Source organism: Amblyomma maculatum, chromosome 11, assembly GCF_055883805.1.
Source record: "Amblyomma maculatum isolate TAMU_Amacu chromosome 11, ASM5588380v1, whole genome shotgun sequence".
In the NCBI taxonomy this organism is placed as follows: domain Eukaryota; kingdom Metazoa; phylum Arthropoda; class Arachnida; order Ixodida; family Ixodidae; genus Amblyomma; species Amblyomma maculatum.
The window spans coordinates 10257872-10274048 of NC_139354.1; the positions used below are offsets into that span (position 1 = coordinate 10257872).

Genomic DNA, 16177 nt, shown 5'->3' on the forward strand with positions numbered 1-16177 from the left:
CACGCTGCGATTGCACACGACGGTGGTGGAACGTAACAGTGCTCGCCGCTCCTGGTTCCTCCTGACCAAGCGAGCGTGACAAGGTCAGCTAACCCCTAAAAAGGGTTTTGCTTGAACACAAGTTACTCGGAGTCGGGCATCGTTTGACGTGACATGGTCAACATTCCTTACAGAAAGCGCCGAAGCCGAGCTCTCAAAATGCTAAAACCTCCTACGGCGATAACTATCGCCCGCCTACATATTTCTAATATCAACCATGCGTACAAATATAAAAGCTAAAATAAGGTATCAGAATGGCACCCTCAGCTTACATCTTATTCTATTCCATCAGATTTCTGACATTCGCAAACGCTTCCTGCTTTGCGCAGAATCCGCGTTTAAACCTAAAAAAGGCTTGGTTTAAAAATTTGTGTTGCGTTGCGGTGAAACGAGTTGTATATAATTTACCCTCGCTGTACAAGTAGCAAAGCCAAAACGCGAAAATGAGGTGCCTTTTTACTAGCCTGAAGCCTCTAACCTCCAGATGCACCATTTACCAGCTACATGCCTATAACAAACCCCTTCCAACCACCAAATACAATGTCTTCGCTCCCCTTCCAGAAGCACCACGGCCTATACCTGTCGCGCCATCTCTCCATATTCACCTCACCTAACAAGGAATCGCAGTCTGCGCCATGTACACAACACCAACCAGGACTCAGTTATTTTGCAGCTCAACGCGGCGAGTCCCTGACGTTAGACTCTCCCACGGACTCTCCGAAAACAACCAAGCATAACACATAACTCGGCGATAAGAGTAATAAGCTTGTTTACACTTTAGCATTGTTTCCTTGTTCTGCGTGAATGAAACAACTTTTTATTACACTAATCACTGATAATAAGCTCAGTTGGATAAACAATGGCGACAATTATTTGTTTTTCTTCGTTTTTCTAATATTATTGAGGTAATACGGGACTGAAACGTAGGCTTTCTTGATCACACTAAGTCTGGTTAGACTCTTGTCAGCGGTAAAGATGACACCGGCTTTAACGCAAAGAGCGAATGGAATCCATAGAAGAGCTTTGCACGTGTCCCGGTGAAAAGACTCCGAACTCATGGGATGACCTGGGAACACAGGATAACTATGAAATACGAGCTGAAATAGCGGAAACCAAAAGTACCACACTACATCCGTTTTGAATGCATGAAATTTATGGATACAACAATAATAGAAGTAGCATGAGTTTTATTTGGAAGAGTTCGTGTTCTACATGAAAGGCCTATATTTATAGTCAGTATTTCAACAGTATTAAAGTACACTTGACAAACGTGAATTGGTTTCTCGTTTTTAGCCGGTTAACGCTCTGAGAGACCCCTCATAAAACGAAAGTTTCCAGAAAAACATTTTGTAACAAAAAGCTCAACTATTGGGCCGTAGTGAAGATTTTTTTCTGCACGTGTTTCCGGTCGGCTGGAATTTAAAACACACTCATTCCTACTCAGCGATGCCGTCCAGCTCTTCTTTGGAAGCATGAACGCTATCAACCTAGTCGGCTACCTTTCCCTACTAAGCCTTGCGGCTGGCTCGTCTCAGGTAGAAACACCGACTTTGACTCCATGTCCCGGTAAGCAAATGTCTCAAGTCTCTGCTTTAAGAGTTTCGAATGTTTGTTAATTCGGTGCTATTATGCTAAGAATAAGTTCAGCGATAAGCTTAGAGAGCTGAACCGCACATCATGTTTTAAGGTGTTTTTATAGTGCTATTTGATGCTCAATTTTCGCAATAATTCATCGTTTGCCAAATAAAGAGGCCCTGCAACATAATTTGCGAACTTTTTGTTTTGCTTGTTTGCTACAATTGTGGAGTTATGGTATTACCACCGGGCGCAACACGACTATTTTGAAATTTATTATTTTAATTTGCTCAAAAACCCAAATCATGATACTGACGTTGTCGACTCAGAACGGTGGTACTTGCAGCTGATATGACGTGAACTGGTGAGCGTTTGATGATAGTATAAATAGCAAATTCACTATAACGGCTTGAGGGGCTAGTTGGTGCTGCGCCACATTTCTGAATAAGAAGAAAATTCACTGCACATTATGTCCATCACGAAACATTAGCTGGGATTTAGACATGGCTTTTGCACATAGTAGTTTACTCTATCGTTTCAGGGTTAATCATGCCATAGGATACACTTTTGACCACTAAACTGCGATGAGGCGAAGCCTCTGTCGCACGTTGGTCCGAATCCCTTCACTTCAGCACCTCTTGTTCTCTGTTTTCACTCTCACCTTCGCGATGATGCGATAGCGTAAGCTACCAGCCAACATATAAAGCCCCGCTTTAACCGAGCAGTACAAACGTGCCTGCGTGGCCTAGGGATAACGTGAACGTGAACGCAAGGGTTTCGGCAAGCTGATTGTGATGTTACCCTCCCATATGAAAGGAGAGGCCCGAGTTGGCAGCTCCTGCCAAATGTAATGTCAGAAAGCCCCACTTCCAGTTAGTGCTCGGCCATGTCAGCTGCTAGCTACCGCCTCCTCCTCCTCCTCCTTTTTTTTTCTTCTTCTTCACTTTTCAGACAGGCACGGACAAGCGCGGCGAAAGGGGGAGACTGGCCAGTGTAGCTCTCACTACAAAAATATGCCCTGTCGCATTGCAGTATTTTATTAACTCAATGAATCCGACATGCTTGACTTACACAAAGGCACTCAAAGAAAGTGAGAAAAGCGCCAAGAGAGGAGCTGGCTGCTACTTTGCATCAAATACTATCATGACCTATATGCGTGTAAAGCTACCTGTAGCTATGCAGCCAAGGTTAGGCAGGAAAGATTTGACCGACCCTGTAAGTACGTCCTCGCCATTGTATGATGCCTGGGGATATAGACAAAGTACGGATAAGGAGCGGTCTGAGGAGATAAGCACAATAGTTGGCCGTTCATAGTGATAATGTCTCAGAAGAATGGAGAGTTGGGCTTGTTGGTTTAGGATCATGGTGGAAACAGCGCTAACACAGGACAAAGCGAGAACACAACGCAGTTGCTCACTAAGGTCGTAACGCTCTTCCTTTCTGTGGCCGTGTGCAGTTACGCTAGAACTAGGAGCCTAATTGTGATTTTTTTAAATAATTTCTCTGGGAAAAGATAACTATTTTAAACCACGTACAGTAACGTGAATATAGTATTTGAAACATTATTTTTGAATAGGGCAAACTTCCGAAATTTCCTTTTTCCTTTTTTTTTTTTTTTTTTTTTTTTTTTTGCAGCGCGTGGCAGGATGAGCACAAGCACGGAGTAATAAGTAGGACACACAAGCGATGTTATGTCTTACTTCTTCCTCCTTGTTTTGGGCGCGTCTTACTACGCGCTGCAAAAAAACTATTGATTTTTATCAACAGAAAACGCGTCAACAATATTTTGGCATTTTATTCTGTTTACGTTTTCTCTGTGTAAGAAATGCAAAGCTTTAAATTCTCACCCTTTGGTAACCGTTGTTCTTTTTCACCAAGGATGTTATTTCTTAATGTCAAATAAATGTCGCTAATAATATTCAACGTTTCATAAAAAAATATACATTTTGCAGTATTCTACTGCAGCCAGTTTGCCAGCACTAATTTTCGTCTCAATAAGTATTCTGTGTAGTGGGTCTCAAGCACGTTTCACATGCCCGGTACCTTTTACTGTATAGTGCACATCGTCACCATGCAGTCACAGTTAAGCATACATGCGTGACGTTGGTTGCCGTTGAACTTCACAGTCAACATAATCAGTCTCCAGAAAATAGCATAACTCATGGTAATCATAAACGCTAAACACAATCATCATCTTCTTCATTGCTCATTGTTCCTCCAGCAAACTGTTTCATGTCAAAATATTTTTTCACCGTCGTGAGAAAAAACACAAGGAGACGCGCAAGCTTCTACTCAAAAGGAGTACCGACACCAAATTTCGGTTTCATTTTTTTTTTTTTGAAGCGATTCTAAAGTGCAAATCAATCGTCCGATCCGGATATAGGGGCGAAAGACCAATCGAACCATCTAGTAGCTGGTTCCTTCCACATTCCTCTAAATGGATCACAATGTGATTTTGCGTACGAGCGCAAAAAAATCTATTATATAATTTTCTGTTCCCACGTGTTTAGACTTCTGTTAGCAGCCTTGCGATGGCTGCAACGTCAAAGTCTGGGATCATGTGAGGATTTATAATGCAGATATATAACCGTTCATTCCCCACCTCTTGTGATTCCTGCTTTTAGACAGGCTGGCTTTAGCGCTGTGCTGAATGAAAACGGCAGAGGAATTCATATATTGCTAGATTCTTCATCGCTCACGTGACTTAGATTTGACTTTCACGTTACAGTCCTCTCTTGGCTGTCGAAACCGAGACCGAAATAGGTGAGAAACGAAATTCAGTAACACATTAATCAGTTGTCGTAGGCAAATATCACGTGGGTCTCCACATACAGCAATTCCTTACGCATCACTAGAATAATTAGAAATCTAACCCAATACAATGGCGCCGTTTCATGCTTCTTTAAGAGTAGACGCGCTATAATGAAATCGGTGAACTCATCGAGGGGCAGGATAAAGTTCAAATACACCGCTTCTCTCATACAGAGCATGCTCGCCTCATCCTTTGTCTGAATATCAACTATGACAGTTAGCAGCACCCGACATATCGTCTCCATGCTGAAATTCGCAGCTTGTTGGTTATCAAGATTATTACCAAAAACAAAAACATGCTCCTTGGCCGCCATGACATACGCCGTCAGTTTAAAGCGCAAGTACTGGACTATTTGTACTCCGCCACCGACCACGCAATTTACGTAAATGCTGCATAACAGGACGCACACTTATGTTGCTGTTTCCGTCACACTACTTTTGACGTCATCGCAGCTGTTGCCCAACTAGAGGAGAAAAGGCAGCCATATGTAGCCGTCAACCAATTCTGGTGGTGACACATTGGCCTCTGGCTATGCCCTCGAATTGCGATTTCGCGTGCAGCTGAGAAGCAATATCTCCCAGGAGGTCATGGTTCTACGAGCTCCTGGAGATGTTCGTGTAGGGGATCTACCAGGCAGTCTCAAAATATGTCATCTGTGGTGGCCCTGCCAACGTATCTGCTGCCATCTGGGCTAAATATTTACGGATATTCGTGGCTGTCTAATGCACTTACAGTACAGTTTTACTGAGTAGAAACCTTGGCGGTCATGCAGGCATTGCGAAATTAAGGGGCAGACGAACCCTACATAAAAGTGCTGGAAGATCTATATATATATATATATATATATATATATATATATATATATATATATATATATATATATATATATATATATATATATATATATATATATATATATATATATATATATATATATATATATATATATATATATATATATATATATATAGTAGCTGCACCACAACCATAGTTCTGCATAAAGAAAGCAACGAAATTCCTATAAGGAAAGTTGGCGAATATGTCTACTTAGGACAGGTAGTAACCTCAGATCCGGACCATGAAAAGGAAATAACAAGAAAGATAAGATTGTGATGGAGCGCATTTGGCAAGCACTCGTAGATTATGGCTAGCAGTTTACCGGTATCGCTCAAGAGGAAAGTATAGAACAGTTGCATCTTACCTGTACTCACCTATGGGGATGAAACATGGAGGCTAACAAGAGGGTTCTACTTAAGTTGAGGACAACCCAGAGGGCTATGGTACGAAAAATGGTAGAGGTAACATTAAGAGATAGAAAGCGTGCAGAGTGGGTCAGAGAAATAACTCAAGTTACCGACATTCTAGTGTAAATTAAGAAGAAGAAATGGACATGGGCAGGACATGTAGTGCGAAGAGAGGATAATCGATGGTCGCTTAGGGCAACAATCTAGACTCCAAGGGAAGGAAAGCCTAGCAGGGGGTGGCAGGAAGTTAGGTGGGCTAATGAGGTTAAGAAGTTCGCAGTGGTAAAGTGGATGCAGCTAGCACAGGACCGTGTGAATTGGAGGAATGTGGAAGAAGCCTTCACCCTGCAAAGGGTATAGTCGGGTTTATGATTATGATGTAATGTACAACTGTTGGGAAGGGTCTTAGTTTGACGCTATCTCTATACTGCCCTTGCTCCTTATAGTGAGGTCTTCGTGACCGTAGGATCGTGTGCAAGTTAATCTTTCTAATCTAATGTTGGGTGATGTCTTGGTAGGCATCTAGGATTTCTATGCTCGCGCCAGCGTCCGAGTCAGCGCCGACAGCGCGGCCGATACGATTTCAAGCTATTAGAGAGATTTAGCTTACCGTTATCCGCGATCTGTAACAGTGACCCTCTATCGCGCGTATGCGGAGCGCACAATTTGATTGGTCCAGACGTTGCAGGTCTATGTGCCGACATCCAGTATGTGGCGCCATCTGTCGGAGTCAATGGAGTTTGGGCATGCGCATTGGAATGTGGAGTGGTGGACCACGGTAGCGGATCACTGGAAAGCTCTGTATTATGTGGGCTGTCTCGTTCACCGTGTTTGAGGAGTGAGCAGGCAAACAGACCAGTTTCACGTTATTTCTCCTTATCGGGTAATTCTCAGGTATTTTCACGGAGATTAGCGAGATTCTGCTAATCGTCCGTGACTCGAAGTCGTTGACGCCGACAGATTCTGGCCGAAAATGCTGCAAATGCTTTGCGTAAAACATCGGTTACGAAATAGAGTGCATAACGGATACCATGCCTCCTGCCTGCGATGTACGATGGCAAGAAAATCCTAAAGTGATTTTTCGAAAGAAAATAAATGCAAAACTACATTTGCTTCATTCTGAACATTCCGTTTTCTATTGCAGGCGAAACTGACCCCAGCGTAGTAATCCAGAGCATCACCCTCCAGAACGCTCAACTCGGCAAAAAATTGAGGATCGAAGCTGATGTCCAGTTTAAAGCTCCCCTAGACTCCGATCCACTTCTGTACATCTATTTCTCTCGTCCAGATGGCACCCAGCTTGACTGCCCGGACTATATCTCCAACTGGTGAGCCAATCATGAATCTCCGTTTTATTCCATGTATTTCCGAATAATTTTGCTGCACGCAGGCATGGCTGGCATAGCAAGAACGATGGCCATATTTAAAGCTTAAACAGCATGAAGCACAGTGCGCTATTAAAATTCTTTTATTGTAATATGTTGCATTGTAAAAGGCCCACACGGATATAATCTTGCAGAACAGGAGCGCAAAAAACCAGGACACAGGGAACAAATAGCAACAGGACTAGTGCAGTCCTGTTTATATGTGTAGCTGCACTGCGCTAGACCTGTTTCTATGTGTTCCTAGTGTCCTGCTTTTTGCGCTCCTATTCTGCACGATGCTTCACCTACTCGCCTACACAAAGGCATTAAAGGCCCACTGTCCCCCCTCCGGTCGAAAATATTTTCTTCCCCGGTGACTGTGAGACTTCGCCCCTAGAACGCAAGGCCGCAAAATGTTTTTGAAAAGAGTAACTAATAACGCAGTTACAGCCACCGCAATCACCCGATTCTGTCATGCTTCTCTCCTTCCGTTCCCTCGCAAAGGTTTTTCACTCTCCTGCCCGAGGTCGTCTAGCCTCCGCAAGACAAATTCCCTTTCCTCCTCCGCGTTTGGCGGGAGGTGGGGCGTGGCACTCCGTGAGCGCGAAAAAAAAAATCGGCCGAGGGAGCGCGCGCCGCTGGATTCAGTCTGGCCGTGGCGAGGGAAATGCGCGCAGCGAGCGGTAAACACCCATCCTTCTCCCGTCAGTCAGCGAGACGGACCAATGGGCGTCGTTCGCGGTACGTACGTCATTAACGTGGGCCGTCGGGCCAGCGCAGGAAACGGGGAAGCTGGCTTCCCAAAGGAGAGCAGGAGAGAGCTTTGAATTGCATTTTCGATGCTTTGCGGCGCGCGTGTCACTGTAGCATTTTGCACAGACTATCTCCGGTACCTGATCGAAACACTGGGCTCCTTTGCTTAAAAGGGCCTTCCGTGGACAGTGGCCCTTTAAGGGATATAATGTTGTAGAAGAGTGCTAAATGAAACAGCTACATTTTTTAGCTGTTGTGCAACTTAGCGTGCCCCTCAAGACAATTTTAACGCGACATCATTATTGCTGCATTTTCCAGAAAATCTGGAGTCAGCGTTGTGAGCTTTATCGATGTCGTAGCCATGAGCGAAATAATTCTGGAAGGTTTTGATTGACAGGTGCGATAGTTGGGCGGTGATTGGCAGTCGGGTTGTGTAACTCCACGAGACCGTATGGCATGTCAGATTTGGGATAGCGACCAACTCGAGTACTTGTTTAGGGAGGGGAGGGCGAACCACGTATTTTTTCGAATATTTTTTATTATCTTGTTTCTCTGTTCACCATCAGCATCAGCATCATCATCATCAGCCTGACTATACCCACTGTAGGGCGAAGGCCTCTCCCATATTCCTCCAATTAACCCGGTTCTGTGCCAGCTGCATCCACGCGACACCCTGCGAACTTCTTAACCCCATCCGCCCACCTAACTTTATGCTGCCCCCTGCTACGCTTTCCTTCCCTTGGAATCCAGTTTGTTACTCTAAGCGACCATCGGTTATCCTCTCGTCGCACTACATGTCCTGCCCATGCCCATTTCTTCTTCTTGATTTCCACTAGAATTTCAGTAATTTGAGTTATTTCTCTGACCACTCTGCACGCTTCCTATCTCTTAATGTTACTCCTACCATTTTACGTTCCATAGCCCTCTGCGTTGTCCTCAACTTAAGTAGAACCCTCTTAATTAGCCTCCACGTTTCAGCCCCATAGTGAGTACAGGTAAGATGCAACCGTTGTATTCTTTCCTCTTGAGCGATACCGGTAAGCTGCTAGTCATAATCTGCGAGTGCTTGCCAAATGCGCTCCATCTCAATCTTATTCTTCTTGTTATTTCCTTTTCATTGTCCGGATCTGAGGTTACTACCTGTCCTAAGTAGGCATATTCGCCTACTACTTCCTGTGCTTCGCTACGTAACGTAAACTGCTGTTCCTTCCCGAGGCTGTTGAACATTACCTTAGTCTTCTGCATATTGATTTTTCAAGCCTACCTTTCTACTTTTCCTGTCTAGGTCATCAATTATTATTTGCAGTTCACCCCCCGAGTTACTTAGCAAGGCAATGTCATCAGCAAATCGCAGATTACTGAGGTTTCCTCCATCTACCGTTATCCTTAACTCCTTCCATTCCAAGTCTCGAAATAATAACAAGAGATACATATGTAATCCTCGTTTTCAGCCAACATCAGCCAAGGCAAATTCGAAACCTCATCTTCCCTGCATTCTCTCAGTGGATGAAGGGCTCTATTTAAGTAACTGACATAAATAACAGTGCTTGCTTTCTCTGCGAATAAAAGCCATAAATTCCATGCCTGAATTGTGCTCACCTAAAAAGTGCAACCTTTAGACGGCGCCACAGGCATGTTACGATCAGGATTTTAAAACGTTTTGGACTAGAGCCGTTAACGGGAAAGAGTGGCTGCTCCTGGCCCTTCGGGGCTGGGACTGGTAGGTCGCCGCCGCTGGCGGCGGGGGCTAGCGTGCCCCCGTATTTTTTATTTGCTGTAGGCCGTCATTGCACAAGCTACCATTTCGGTAGTGGACAGCAGTTGCGACGCGCGTCTTTCCCTTCCTCTCAACTTTTTCTTTCTTCTCTTTTTTCCCTTTTGTCCGTAAGAGGCAGCGGAGGTGGCTCAGCCACAAAGCCAGTATGTAGTGCCTAGAAGGTTTCTAGCCAGTAGCAGGTCCATGCATTTTCTTTTCTTCTTCCTTCAGTCGCAACAGCAGCAGCCGTTAACGGCTGTAGCGGGCACGCAGTATTCGGAGCGATATCAAACATCATCTAACCGCTGGTTATGCGTACGTGTGGACATTTAAATCGGACCCCTTCTCTTTGGAGTTCATGCATTTATCAATTTGCACTGCAATGTCGAGCACAACGCAACCCAGTCAGCATATGCCTCCATAAAAATTCGTTTTGAGTCCCATCGCTTGCATACGGGATTTTTTCCCACAGTTATAGCCTTTATTTTTTATAAATTTGCAGCAAACTGATGCTCTGCGATGGCACGAAGATCGACGAGAAACAACTTAACCGCGACTGGAAAAACAAGTGTCCTATTGAGCCTGGAACATACACCGCCCACGTGGCTGTGCGCATAAACGACGACGAAGACGCTGAGGAGTTCATTGGGGTACGTTTCGACTTGTAGTTACCACCAGGTTAAGAAGGCCAATCCTCTTTCTGGGTACACGTACGTCATCATGGTCTGAAGTAAACGGCAACAAATTGTACGATAATCAACTGGTGCTTGCAGGCCCGACAGTACTGAAATGCGCGCAGAACTTGCTGAAATGTGGCCCTGTGGTCAACCTTCATTTTTGTTGCGAATATTTTAACCTTGGTTTTCATTTAACTGGCGAGGGGCAGAGTTAAGTGCGCAATGTTTAGTCACCCGACAAGCATTACTTCACGTATCGGCCCTGAGTACAACTAAGGAGAGTAACGGAATTTAAACAGCCTGAAAATAGACAACAAGATAGGAGATTGGGCATTCAAATTCATATTGCTATGATTGTGGAGGTAGCTATTATGGGCTAGACTCTACAGAAAACTCCCGTCATAAATTAGACGCTAGCAACATGCTGTCGCCCATGAAACCCTTTTAGCAAGGACATATCCGGTACTACACGGATGCCTGCAAGCAGTAATGCGATTTTCGTTTGCGACTGTAAGGAATGAGATTATTATTGACAAATGATGTTCGTTACTAGACAGCTAGTCATGATACGGTGATGAGCTTGCCAGTGTATTGATGGCTGAGGTGCTTAAAATTGCTCAGCGGCAACTGATGTGCCATAAAGAGAATATAAGGTAGTGGTCGTATTGGTGATTATCGCCAACTACGCCGTCCAGCAGCTATTTTCTCTTCACAATGCAGGATGGAAACCTCGTCGTGAAGCTGCTCATCGAAAACGGCGGAAAGACGGCTGACTGTGTGACATTTCCGGTCTACGTGGAGAAAAACTGAAGGACAACCTCTCGTTGCTACATAAGCCACTGATGCACGGGATGATTATATCCGCGCAATAAATAAAGCACATCCGATCAGAAGTAAATAATACCCTTTGTGTAGTTTTCAGGCACTGACTGTTCATTATTTCTCCTAAAAACAAATCAAGCAAGAGCTAATTCCCGGCTGCGGTGGTTCTATTTTTATACATAAAAAATAAAAACACTGTCCTGTGCAGACCGATGTCGGCGTACAGTGGTCCAGAAAAATCCTGACCTTTCCACTGCCATGTCGCTCACAGACCATGCATCTCTATGAGACGTTAAGAAAGAAAATCACAATTGAAGCGCACCAGAAATAAATATTTCAAATTTTCGCCTAGCAGCCAACATGGATACAATTTCCTTTTACTTTGCCATGTAATCTTGACCAATCCATTGTGTGATACTACATCAGAATTCTACAATGCTGTTTTTGCGCAATGCGGATGTCATTGGTTTGTCCTTGAACCAACTTTCAAACGAGAAGAAAAAAGCAAGCACAATACAATAAAGCACTTGAAGCTCTGCGGGCTTGTTGGATGCCCAGGAGGCAAAACTGCTCCCACGATGAAATCGAGGGGACCACCTTTGAGTCGGGCTCCGAAATTGGCGTAATCTCCTAGGTCTCACATAAGATGATAAGAACGAGGGGGAACTTGCGGTTTGTACTAAAATAGCAAACACCTCGGAATCGATGGCATCATCGCACTGTCTTCACTTGTTGTGCCAACATAGTGTAGCGAGCACGGTACTAGTGCGAACCAGAAAAAAAAAATGTACGAGACTCAGTATCGGTCAAGCCTGGATGTGCATTGCGAAAGCTACCAAACGCGTTGCTCACAACGTATGACTCAACCTTTCTTGTCGCGGACGCAATGACATCAAGCCGTATGGTGTGATCGGCGACTCGGGGCGTCTTCATGTGAGGTTCCTAATCTTGCACCATTTGAACGGCTTCTTCTTCTTGTCTTGCTCTACTTGGCATCTTGCGAATGTTCTTGCTCCCGGAATAGGGCGGCCGACCACCAAGTTTTATTTCAATAAAGAATGTTTTCAACATTATCAGCCTCATCTTGCTCCATTTTACCGGCTTCTTCTTCTTCACCTCGCTCTTCTATCTTCCCCTTTTCTGCTCTTATGTATCTCAGAGCAACTAGTTGTCATAGTTACGGTGCATGTGCAGTAGCCACTAGCAAAGCTTACCCGCAATGCGCTGCTGGCAAGCTTGTCTTGTCTTCTTATTCTTGACCTCTTCCAAATCTTTTTGCTCCCTTTGACCGGCTTCTTCTTCTCCGGCATCTCTTATCTTTTTCTGTGGCTCGGACTAACTAGTATCCAAGGTTATAGCGCATGACCAGGCTTACCCAAAATGGACCGCTAACAAACTAGCGTAATTCCGTCCTCTCAGTGGTAGGGTATCGCGCCTTCTCCTTATTGCTTGTCTCTCATCGAGTAAAACAGCGATTATTGCTTCGAGGTGTATTTGAGCGCAACCTAAAGGTAACATGCACTCACTGAAGAAAAGAAATGACCACGGTGAAGGTAATCGCATAGTGTAACCGTTGCCATGCCCTCCCTTTCTGGCTCTGTTCTCGGCTGGCGTTTTTGACTGTTAAGAATCAAAACGAGCATATTATGCAGCCTAAAGGGCTACGCACCCCAGGAAAGATGTTAGTCGGGAAATATTTCAGTGTGTTGAACTAAACAAAATATCCGAAAAAGATTACACTTAGAGGATTCGAACAGATGGTTCTATGCTGAGATTAGTAGTGTTAATTCATTGCGCCACAGAAGAGACGGGAATGGTGGGCTTTAAATGCGCTTCTATGTTTTCAGAATATTTCCGCTAATCTCGCAAGTTGACATTACTAGTGAGGACCGTACCGCTGAGAGAACGAAATCACGCGACAAGCATTGTGCAGCTTTCGCTACAAAAAACCGCGGCAGCACAGAACGAAGGTTCAAAGCTGATTTTCTTTTCCAAACGGAAGAAACTGGAAAGGAGTGTGCGGTAGCGGGGAATCGGAAAGAAAGTGTGTCTTAAGTTGCATTCAGACTACGTAACCTACGTGCGGATCGATGATAAGGATCGTAAGCGTAAACGCAAAAAACGCAATGAGTCTCCTCAGACTGCTGTCGCATTGAACGTACGATGCGCAATTTTTGCAGCCATCGCAGGCGTGAACTTTGGCGGACCCGTTACTTTCACGACTAACATAAGTACCGCTGTTACTGCGCCGCCAATGCGCACAGCCGTTCCGGTTTTCATTTTCGGGTCAAGGGGCTTCCGGTCTTCTCAGATTTAGCGCACCGAACGGCTAGCACGCGACATCGCTCAATTCTCTGACACTGCTACAATGTCTCGGCTCGGTGGTGTTATTTGTGTTGTGTCGCTGATTGTCTCTGCCTGCAGTTTGATGATGTGCAGTGCGTAAGATTCTATGTTATGTAATGTTCAGCCCCTCATAAATTAAGAGCGGCAGGGGCTGGTTCTGCACGACTAGTGGCTGAAATCGCACTGAAACAAGTGCAAAACAAAGCCTGGCTGCTATCAGCCAGTGCGCTGAATCAAAGCAGCAAATGCTTTTCAATTTTTTCGTGGTTGCATGGGTTGATATTTTTGGAACCAGTTCCCGCAGCCGTAGTTAGCTGAAACAATACAAGCAGTTAAGATGCTGGGCTGGTGCGCAGGGAAGTACACTGAAGCATTAAGCCTGCTCCCGCTCCTCGCCCCAGCTGTTCCCAACTCCACACCAAGACTTTTTTCAAGCCCTCCTAGATTGTTCTATCGGCCCCTTCTGCGAGACCATTGCTTTGAGGGTGATATAAAGCGGGGTACCAATATGCTCGATTCCATTTTTCTGCACAACTTCAGCAAACTCTGACCAGGTAAAGAGTGTAACGTTATCCGTAACTATATGGTGCGCGGCAATCCAAACATGCTCAACAAGGTTGGCATGTAATCGGCACGGCTGTAGCATTCGCTCGAGATTCTGACACCAACAACATCTTGTTGTTGTCAGAATCTCGAGCGAATGCTACAGCCGTGCAGATTGCATCCAACAACATCTTGTTGTTGGCCCTGCGTAGTCGGCACGCAGCCGTGACCACCTCTCCAGCGAAATCAGCCAGCTGACGGGGTTCACCAAAGCTGTCGACTTGGCGAGTTGGTATTGGATCATAATAGATCATATATAGTAGATAATGAATCATTGAATCACCCTTTTTTCTGTTTATCGTCTTTTGGCTGGTTTACATTATGACGGGGTTCCGTGCAGATGGTATACGGGCAGAGCCTGCACAGCTTCGGCAATCAAAGCAATTCCACAAATGTCTTGATCTAGACCGGGCCACCAAAAACTAGCCCTCGCCCTTGTCTTCATAGTGGACTCGCGCAGCATCTCCAACAGTTTTTCAAGCGCCGCCCTTGGTATAACCCGACACGGTGTCTACAGTAAAACAACCCCTTCTCCACCGACAACCCATGTCGCCTTTTACAGAATCCCACCTTTTCTCTGCACTTACCTTCTACGACGGAGGGTCATGTGTCAGTCACGTACCTGCATATCACTAGCAAAAAGCCACCAGCTGCTGCGAGTGCTTGAAGTTCTCGGTAGGAGACCTCTTGCTGTTCCCATTCGTCCATGGTGAGCACCATGTCCGATGCTCAAGGACTACACCCGCTCGAGAAGCACGAGGATTCAATCAGGCTAGCCCTTTTGCCGCGAAATGTTGACGAGCTGCGATCCTGTACGTCTTGCGATGGTCACATTTTGCAAAAAGCTCTTGTCAAATCTTTCCACTATTCTTGCACCCTTTGTACAGTCTTCTTGAAAAAGGTGCAAAATGGGTTTGGCACGAAAACGAAGGCGAGACGTTTCAGAAGGCCAAGGATGATTTGTGGTCACCCCCGTGATAATGTAAGTACTTTAATCTGCGGTAATTGATGTTAGAATGCGACGCTTTGCCTTACGGTGTCGGTGCTGCCCCTTTCCACCGAATAAATGACGAAGACAGGCCAATTGGTTGACGATCCCGCACGCTCGCGTCAGCTAAAAGAAAATACTTCCAAATGAGCCAGAAGCTTTAGCCCTAGTATTTGACGTGACAAGATTCCGCGATAATCTGATGGGACGGGAGTTCACGCTTGTAACGGACCACCGCCCCTTGTTGGGTCTTATCAGACAGGAACGTCTGCCATGGCGGCCGCCCGAATTCAGCGCTGGCGCTTTTGCTAGGGCGTACAAATACAAGCATATCAGAAAACCTGACAGACAGATGCTACTTTCTGAAACTATATAAGCCGCTTGCCTCAATCCCTGGAGGAGCCGCAAGCGGAAGCCGAAGATCTAATGCTGCAGATAACAATGCTGCAGATAAACTCTGGGTCATATGCACCTCTCCGCATATGCGTCGATGGTCCCTATTTCCTTCTTCCTCTCCTTTCTTTTACTTTGTATATTTCCGAGCTGGGAATAAAGCATTGTCATTTTGCTATGTGAATCGGCTTGGCATGTGACCAGCATGGCACACAGGCTGCCGAAATTTGAAGACGAAAAAGATAAGTGGCAGACGTACCTCGTCAAGGTTAAAGCCGGTTTCGAAGCGAACGATATGATGAACGATGGTTTACGAAAAGAGCCCTGCTGGTAGCGGCTCTTGGAACCAGGGCAAAAGAAATTTTGAACGGGAAAGTCGCACCGCGAGAGCCTAACACCCTAAACTACAATGAAGTTGTGCAGACGTTAAACAGCTACTACGACTCGGTACCAACTGAAATATCTGAAAGTTTCAAGTTCTTCAATCGCTGTCAACCAGAACGAGAATCTGTACATGCATTCATACTGACAGTACGACAGATGGCACACAAATGCGATTTGGGACTATCCTGGACATAGTGGTAAGGAGCGATATTGTGTTCCTGCGTTACGCGTTGTCGTTGGCATTGGCGTCGGCGTCGGCGGCGTTATTCCTGTAACCAGCTCCGCAGCTGGGATAACGCGGGTGCCTACCTCCAGCCCCCTTCCGCTTCCTCCGTGGTTATCGGCATGCTGCGCGCTCCCCTCCCCCCCCCCCCTCCTCTTTCTTCTTGTGTGGCGGCGAGAGGGCTCTCCGTTTGTCGAA

At 45.4% G+C, this 16177-nt stretch overlaps 1 protein-coding gene and 1 long non-coding RNA gene across 2 annotated transcripts in view; one reads left to right on the plus strand and one right to left on the minus strand.

Moving 5' to 3' along the window:
* The window catches only part of LOC146172835 (uncharacterized), a 91153-nt gene extending 76068 nt beyond the window's left edge, over positions 1-15085 (minus strand). Inside the window, exon 1 of the long non-coding RNA XR_014702107.1 lies at positions 14614-15085. This is a non-coding gene — a long non-coding RNA (uncharacterized LOC146172835). The remainder of the gene's footprint in view (positions 1-14613) is intronic.
* On the plus strand, positions 1512-11098 carry LOC146172837 (uncharacterized). The gene is made up of 4 exons (XM_084583640.1): positions 1512-1605; positions 6815-6998; positions 10046-10193; positions 10941-11098. The coding sequence occupies exons 1-4, from the start codon at positions 1512-1514 to the stop codon at positions 11028-11030; spliced, it is 516 nt and encodes a 171-aa protein (XP_084439766.1). The 3' UTR covers positions 11031-11098.
* Positions 15086-16177: the final 1092 nt, after the last annotated feature.